This window comes from Siphateles boraxobius, unplaced genomic scaffold (assembly GCF_051911475.1).
Source record: "Siphateles boraxobius isolate OS27281-9 unplaced genomic scaffold, OSU_SipBor_1 46, whole genome shotgun sequence".
Classification (NCBI taxonomy): domain Eukaryota; kingdom Metazoa; phylum Chordata; class Actinopteri; order Cypriniformes; family Leuciscidae; genus Siphateles; species Siphateles boraxobius.
In genome coordinates, this window is record NW_027509097.1 from 16,346,906 (window position 1) to 16,355,848 (window position 8,943).

An 8,943-nucleotide genomic window follows, 5' to 3' on the forward strand; every position below is an offset into this window, starting at 1 on the left:
TTGGCATAAAAGAAAAATCGATAATTTTGACCCATAGGCTACAACCTATTGTTGGCTATCGCCACAAATATACCCGTGCGACTTGTGACTGGTTTTGTGTTCCAGGGTCACATATTGATGATTAAACTAAGGATAAACATCAGATTGTTTGGGTGTGAGTTCAGTGTGTGTTTATGAGCATGCAGGGGTTTTGTTTTTGAACCGGCTCTCCTGCAGAGAAGCCAGTGAGGCATGTTTGAGGTATTTGAATGGGTGAGACAGACTCTGATTGCTGAATTGTAATGTCTGGGTCTAAAAAGGAGTCTGGGATTGCCACAGGTGTTTAGATGGTTTATCAAATACTTTCTGTTTGATCTACCTCATGTTTCCCTAAAGGACAGAAAGCTAGTAAACAAACATATTTAATTTAGACAAAACATGCATGAGACACACTACCTTTCAAATGTTTGGGGTCGGTAAGATTTTCGGTAAGATGTCTCTTTTATTTGCTCAACAAGCCTGAATGTTATTGATTCACCCCTAAAAAACAGTACATGTGTTGAAATTATAACAATTAAAATAACTATTTTCTGTTTTAAAAAGTAATTTATTCCTGTGATGGAAAATCTGAATTTTCAGCATCATGACTCCAGTCTTCAGTGTCACATGATCCTTCAAAAATCATTCTTTTTATTGCCAATGTTGAAAACAGTTGTGCAGCTTATATTTTTGTGAAACCTGCTATGGATCATTTTTCAGGATTCTTTGATGAATAGAATATTAAATAACAGCATTTGTGTGAAATAAAAATCTTTTGTAACATTTCAATACAAACAGAGTATTTACAGTCACTTTTTTTCATGTGTCCTATCTGAATAAAAGTATTTATTTATTTCCCAAAAAAAAAAAAAAATGTCTTACTGACCCCAAATGTTTGAACATTAATGTAGACACTGCTAAATGGTTGTCCTACTCCTATTCTGAGTGCTTAATCCAGTTCCGTACAGACACATTTAATTAATAATAATTAATTTTAATAATAGATTTCTACAACAAAATTTGCTCACAAAAACTGCACATTCAAACCATTCAACAGAACTGAACTTATTTTCTTAATGCAGTGACAACCCTATCCTTAGACGCTTATAGATCATTTGTCTGAGCTGTGGTGCTACAGGTGTACCACCATGCACCTTTATCCAATGCATTTCCACGACATTTCCCATGATTATTTGTTCAAGATTACGGAATAAGTCTGGAAACACCTTTACAGAGAATTTTCATCTGTATGTGAGGTGCCAATCTTTTAAATTGATACATTTAAATGATTTTCATCTATAAGACTCTCAATGGACACAATGTTTCACGTCGACTTTGCGGACAAGTTACTCCCAAACAGCAATTTCTGGGAAATTAAATATTATACAGAGGAGTAAAAATCATGGAAACCAAGATTTTTTCATTCATTTTCATTCTAAGCCTAGTTATCTCAAATTTTAAATTCCTTCATTGTGGTATCAGCCCTGCATGTTCAATCATTTCAGGAGCGGCTTCTGTATTCTGTACACACACAGAACACCCATAGTTTATGGAATTCACTTCTGAATTTGAATCTGATTCTGAGTGTGAACATTGACGGACTCACCATATAAGCATGTGGAGTTCTCAGGTGTTTTTGGTGAACTAGGGAAAAGCACTTTCACAGGACAGCCGTTGGGTGAGTCCACGTCCAGCCGGGGGAGGGAAATGGCATTCTTTATGATTGGGGAAACTGGTGGAGGTGGGGGTGAAAGGTCCTTGGACCCACCGCGGGGCCTGTCGGGGGTCTTGCGGACATGGCGAAACGTGCGGGAGAAGAATCCCTCATTCTTCTCTGAAGTGGAGGAGGAGTCTCCATCTGCATTATTTCCTGCTCCACCATGATTGCTGAGGAACGAGGTGTCCCCGAACACGTCCCCTCCGCGGCCCACGTGCATTGTGTGGCGGAAGTCGCCCAATGGGGGACTGATCATGTCCGGGGTGAGGTCACCTTTAAAACGACGCTTTCCTGAGGAGTGGGAAACCAGGCCCTTCAGGCCAGACAACTTACCAAGGTTCATGGCTTCTCCAAGTACGAATCGTAAGTTTAAGTAAAAAAAAAAAAAAAATTTTTTAAATGGCGATAACAACGCAAGAAACCAAATTATACACGTATCACCGTTCAAGCTTCAAAAAATCTCAGCAGAATAAAAACCGCAGTTGAGTGGAAAGTTTCTTTTCACAGTTTCTCAAAAGGCAGACACATTCAGCTATGTCCCATTTTGGCCATCAGTCTTTGTTCATATCCAGAAAGATTCGGTGAAGATAAATGTGAGCTGAAAATATGCATGACTCCAATTCCTGAAAACCTCTGCTGCATATGTGGTCAAAGATTCTGGGCTTCACAGTTGTTCTGGGTTTGTGCTTCTGAAAAAAAATCAGTTCAGAAATAAATTCAGCTCTGGCTGCAGATATCTATGTGGTTTAGGACTGAAACCACGAGCTCCTTCTTTAGTAAGGTCCAGAGAATCTGCTGCTACATGCTCTGGAAGATGCAAATGTTAACAATATCACTATTCAGTTCCTAAAAAGAAACGGATGCCATGTCTGTGGTATGAGATATTGGCACAGAAATGCAAGATTAATTATCAACTTTTGCTGTGAAAATGTATATACCTTTAAAATTGTGTGTTGTCAGCTAATTTGACTTGAGTTTTTGATGAATCTTTTATTTAATTATTGAGTGTAGTGCCCTTTAAAGGCCTAAATTCAGCTTTGAATCTTCAGTCATTCACTTGCACTGTACAGTATTTCGGTCGTTCACTTTAAGGGTATCCTGTTACAAAAGTATGTCTATTTACCAAAGTATTTCCGAGTCTCAGATTGTAAAAAGAGACACTGAGTGTACATTTCACAATGACATGAAGTTGGAAAAAAGAAGCCCAAATTTCAATTAATGTATACTTTCTCTCACTTTTTTCATATCAAAAACTAACCTAAAAGAGTGGTATTAAGTTAATAGATAAAAAAAAAACTGTTGGGAAACAATTTGATTAATAGTTAAGTGATTAATAAGTAAAAAAAAAAAATTAATTTATAAAAAAAAAGAAGAAGAAAATGTAATAGTTAATAAAAAAAGAATAAAACTATTTTAAGGGCCACCCACGATTAGTCTGAGTTTGTTAGTAGTTTATTTGATCTAATTTAGCATTGGGGTCAGCTCAGACTTTTTATTTGTGCTTGACTGTAGTTAAAGTAATGAGAATCCTTTTTTAAAGGAGTAAAGTCTCATGTCTCAGTACACGACAAGCTTTGCTTTGGCTGGGTTTGCACATTTCACGCTAAATTGCCACTAAAGACTCACCGTATGTGATAAGCACAAGTCATTTAGCCAAACCCTTTAAAAATCTAATCATCGGCTGTTTGGTCCTGGGAGAAATACTACAAACCATTTTTATAAGTGAAAACATACAGAAGCCACATACCTTAATCAGTTTTGTGTAATCAATGTGACCGCATACTTTCCCAATCCAAGTTCATTCAGTGACCTCTGACCTGCACCCTGCTGGAGTGTGAGACGGCAGGGAGACTTGTGCTTTATCCCTGCATGTACACTCTCCTCATGCTCCTCCACTCCCAACGGCTGCTGCTCCTGATCCTTTGTTTTTTAAGATACTCAAATCCAGCGGCCCACTCGCCAGGAATCCCCCAGGGGAAATAAAGTGTCTTTAAAAGGCAATAAATTAAATGTAATAATCTGGGCAATAGTATGGCTTGACGGAGACTCCTTAAGGATTGATCATGTCCAGGATTAGCCCCTAATCCCTCTTCCCTTCCTTCACCCTGAATCCCCCTCTGCTGGCTTTAGTCCACTCAAGACGTCCCGGTTTGAAGGGGTTCTTGTAAAATCAACAAACGTCCTGTATGAGAGATTGAAACAGGTGGATGTGTAACACAGATCAGGATCAAAGCAGACCAAAAGTCTATGACCACTAGTGATTTTTTTCCCAATTAAATAAATATTTTAATTACAAATTATATTATCAGCATAACAATTTTAGTGAAAAGTTGAATTAAAAAAAAAATAACATGAATTTCAGAATGTCCTAGCATTTGGTTTTTCTCCATTTGCTAGGTACTGTATTTCTAGAGAGAGGAGTATTTATGAAACAAATATATTTTTTAGTGACCTAGAAATGACCTAGTGTGTGTGTATATATATATATATATATATATATATATATATATATTCAGTGTTTATTTATATTATTATTTATATTACTGTGTCTGTTCTAAATAATATTACACTACCGGTCAAAAGTTTGACATATTAACATATTAATGATTTCTGCTCATGTGACACTGAAGACTGGAGTAATGATGCTGAAAATTCAGCTTTGCCATCACAGGAATAAATTACATTTTAAAATATATTAAAATTGAAATCAGTTATTTTAAAGGTAATAATATTTCACAATATTACTGTGTTTTTAATGTGTTTTGGTCAAATAAATTCAGCCTAGGTGAGACTTATGATCAAATAAAATCTTAATTACTCCAAACTTTTGTATATAAATAAAATAAAATTGTGTTTCGAAGTATTCATATTCAAGTATTAGGTCAACATTGTGTCAAACATTAAATCACATCTGTCCATAGATCTATGGTCTAAAATGAATTTATTAATAAAACACTGTCCCCAAACATAATCTTTCCCCCAACATCTTCTGAGAAATGGGAATGGTTGGTGGCATATATCATGTAATGTGCAAAACATAACATAACCAACTCGTACACTGACATTCAGCAGGGTTGCTGTCGCTCTTGACATGACAAACGGCAATAAACCAAAACACACGGTCACATAATTCTTGCAGTTGTTTCTAGTGGATGCAAACAATACAATTATGTCTGTGGAAATGGCTGTGCATTGTTTCAAAGAAGGAGATGTACACGTCAACCCGTAAACCGCAGTCTAATAGAACCCGTGTGTGTGAATGCATTCCTGGGGGAAACATCTCTGTCTATTACAGACATCCACTATAGTACCCACATTCCAGATTGGAAACATGTTTAGGGTTTTTCCTCTTCTTTCTTTCTGTGGGACTATCGGCCTTCTTTCATGTGGGCACTAAAGTCGATCTGTCTGATCTTAACAGCATTTGATTTTTGCAGCCGTCCACTGCAGATTGATATCATGTCATTAAAAAAAGTGATTTGAACATCAGTCACACTGACTGAACATTTGTTCTTTTGAACTAAAAAATGGTTCAACTGGGGTTTCTAAACACCATTCTCCCTTTGCCCAAAATTAATCTTGATCAGCTAGGCTACACTATAACCTAGCTAACTAGGTGAACAAACATTCAAGATAAGGCCTCATTTTTCCTTTTTACCCAATGACCTCCCCTTTTTTCTGGTATCTCATGTTGTCTAAAGAAAAAAAGGGCCCCCTAGGCGTAAATCATGATTACAAATATACTCATTTCATCATCTGAACATTCCCTATTATTACTCAAAGCACTCAGCATGACCGTCTGGCAGAGTGAGTCCATGATGGAAAATACCATGATGGTTTTATGTGAAAAAAATATAGGCTACAGCAACTGGCTGGGTCAGTTTTACTCACATCTTTATTCTCTTTATTATGTTATTTACACTTCTTTAACTTTAATTTGTTAATAATCCTAAATGCTATCTACAAAATGATTTACTAATCTAAACAAATCCAAAAAGGTAGAAGCACAATGATAAAAACTAGTTAATTAACTAGTCAACGGGAATTTAAATTTTCATCTGAACATTAACTGAACATAGCCTAGGACAAGGACAGATCAATGTTGCTGAAGCAGTTTTTACTACAGTCCATTGATCTAATCCTTTGTGAACTTTGGATTTTATTGCTTCACAGAAATATCATCCTAGTTTATTCACTCTGTTAAGAGAACAGTTTTATAAAAGTAGAGTTGCAAAAGAGTGCATGTTCTGCTGATCAGTTGCGAAACCAAATCTTAAATCAAGTTAATTATCTAATGTATGTTATTAAGTAAACTTAATTCATAATAAAGAATTAAAATCATCATTTGAGTGCTGCTCATAAGGGGTATGAACTGTAAGTATGCAGTGGCGCGCGCATACTAATTTTACAGCAGCACAGATTAGGTTTCCTCCGTCATGCACACAATCACACGCGACTAGTCTGTACAGCCTTCTTATGTACCAGTTAACACTGGTTAGCTGTTAATTTTACGCACTAAACAACCGCAAATTTAGTATACTTTTGATAGGTTTCATCTTAAATGTGTTGATAATTCAAAATGCTGAGGCAAAAATAATCTGTTGATCTGACAATTGAGTAAATCAAAACAACTCACCTTGTGGGTTGATGAACACAAGTTTATCATGACCCAAAAATCAATAATGAGATTTATTTCAACAAAAGGCAAGATCCAGCCGTCCACCATGAAACTTTTCTCTTGAGTAGTCTTCTGTTTGAGAGGCAGCGGTCAGTGTGAAGCTCTGTGTCAGTCTCGCTCTGGCGCTCGCGCTGCTGGGCAGAATCGGGGGCGGGCATTTCGAAGACTTCTTGGACAAGTTCCATGTTCCCAATGTGTTCAATGCCACGACTGTAGGTCTCTCGGGTAGTCGAAAAACGGCTTTATTGCTTAATAAATTGCTTATCGCGTTTAGACGGAGAAGGATTATTTTAATCCTATGCGACGTTTAAAGCTTTAGGTTATTTATTTGTGTATTTATTTGCTAAAAATGAATAGCACTTTGTGGAAGTGTCATTAAAATGACGTAGGCTACACTTAAATTAGGCAAATATTCCAGACATGTTAGTCTATGTAAAGCTTTTTTTATTCTACATGGAACGGTACCCCCTCATGGGTGCAGCCATTTTGAAATCACATGACAAGCCCTGTCAAAATCTCTATGGTCAAAATGTCTATTGGTGTGTTCGACTTGAAGCAGCGCTGTGCAGACAGATGTCTATTAAAGTATGACATCAAAGTAGGCTACTGTGAGAGCGATTTGAAAATGCTTTCGTATGCACGGGCCGCCTGCTCTCTGATCTAGTAGTGGGAAGTTTGGATCATTTTACTGACTCGGATCTTTGAATCTCGTTCATAAAAATAAACGAAACTTTTTTCGAGTGATTCGTTGATTTCAGCAGAATGTATTTAAAATGTTACATGTAATCCAAATTCCCCCAAAACATCAAATGTTGATCGCATTTAGAATAAGAAAAAAAAATCCAATGCAAGGAAAAGGCCAAATTATGAGAAACAGAAACGATAAATTAATTTATCTGGGTCTTCAGGCTATCCAGTCTGTTAGTTTACCTCACCTCCCGAAGCCGTACGTTCAACCCGTGACATCCTAATAAACTGATTTTTGCAGTCTGTAGTAGGCCTACCGGATACAAAATTGGTTAGTTAACGTTTCGAGTCTATAGACTTCGGGTTTGAGTCATTCGTTCATCACGTGACAGACCCATATAGGCTGAGCTATGTAGTCTGTACCAGATACAGAATTGATTAATTCATCTTTTGATTCGGGTTCGAGTCCTTCGTTAATCACGTGACAAAAGAATGAAATTAAGACTCAGAACAATCAGACCCGAAGACTCGAGAGGTGAACTAATAATTTCTCTTTCCGGTACTGACAGCATAGCCTCGACTACCAGGAAGAATGAAAGACTCGGACCCGAACCCGAAGACTCGAGAGATGAACTAATCATTTCTGTTTTCTGTAGGCTACAGAACCCATAGGATGTTGCACATGCGTGGTCAACACAAAATGAACGAATCACTCTCTGAGACACTCTCTCAAAATGAACAAATCGTTCATGACCGACCCATCAATACTATGATCACACTTGCCGTACTTTGATGTCATTCACCATTCTGTCTGCGCATCGCCTCTTCGAGTCGAACGATTTTGGCCACGATTTGGCCCTCTGAGACAAATTTTGCTAATTCTAAAATATTCCTCCGATCCTAGGCTAAAATCTTACGTCTTTAATCGTTAGTTTGATATGTTCAGAATCAGCGACAGCCGATTAATGACCGTTGCGATCAAAATCCGACAAAATTCTGCAGTGTCAGAAGATTTGACTCACAGTCCTGCAGTGTGACTTGTCCCACGACGACCGTCAAATTGTCTTAGTTTTTTGAGACAAGCCAAGACCAAAATTTACGTTAGAGATTTCTTTACAGTCACCATTTCAATCCAGCCTCTTTCAATCCTCACTGTTACAAAACGTGTCATTGATTGATGATGTAAAACTCTTGACGAGTCTTCTTGTTTGCATCCGTTTTTAACGTGTAGTGACTGTTGTAGCATACAGTCTGACATTAATGACAACTGAGATCTTACAGAGTGACATGGATTACATCGGGGATCTTGTTTGTACAATCTGACAAGGAACAATCGTAAAGGACTAATATAATTCGCACAGTGCCCCCGGCTTTATACTATTAAACTTTGTCATAACATTATTATTGGAAAGATTTTTTATTTAATAGTAAAAGTAGTCGGGGGTCATTTTAAAAGTCGCTCAGATCAGCAACAAGATTTCATTTTATCCTCATGTTTTAATCAAAGCATGTATTGTGCTCAAGAAATGTAACTATAAAGTCTTACATTTTCAAATTATAATACTACGTCCCTGTTTGAAGATGTTTGCTTTCAGCAGGCATTGCATAAACTGTAAAAAGGACTGTGATCAAAGTCTATGGCTTTAGTTTTGGTGTCACCATTGGGTCAGAATAATTCATAACCCAGAGCGGTGTGTTGATGTAAGCAGATCAGTAGATCAATGAAAGTCTGGCAGTTTGTATCCAAGAGCTATGCATGAGCATCAGTGGGAAATTGATTGTGATTCAGAGCAGTTCTCTCATGCATTGAGAGGGAAAATAGCCCGGAATAACATGCTGATCC

At 37.2% G+C, this 8,943-nt stretch overlaps 1 protein-coding gene across 2 annotated transcripts in view; it reads right to left on the reverse strand.

Moving 5' to 3' along the window:
• cdc42ep1a (CDC42 effector protein (Rho GTPase binding) 1a) overlaps window positions 1-6,864 on the reverse strand; it is a 9,934-nt gene extending 3,070 nt beyond the window's left edge. Inside the window, exons 1-3 of one of the 2 annotated variants that reach the window (XM_077201065.1) lie at window positions 6,372-6,864; window positions 3,483-3,917; window positions 1,625-2,424 (exon numbers count right to left, since the gene is read on the reverse strand). In XM_077201065.1, coding sequence (XP_077057180.1) covers window positions 1,625-2,078 — 454 coding nt within the window. In that variant the 5' untranslated portion in view covers window positions 2,079-2,424; window positions 3,483-3,917; window positions 6,372-6,864. Of the gene's footprint in view, window positions 1-1,624; window positions 2,543-3,482; window positions 3,918-6,371 lie in introns of both variants that reach the window. The other variant, XM_077201066.1, reaches the window with a different exon arrangement.
• Window positions 6,865-8,943: the final 2,079 nt, after the last annotated feature.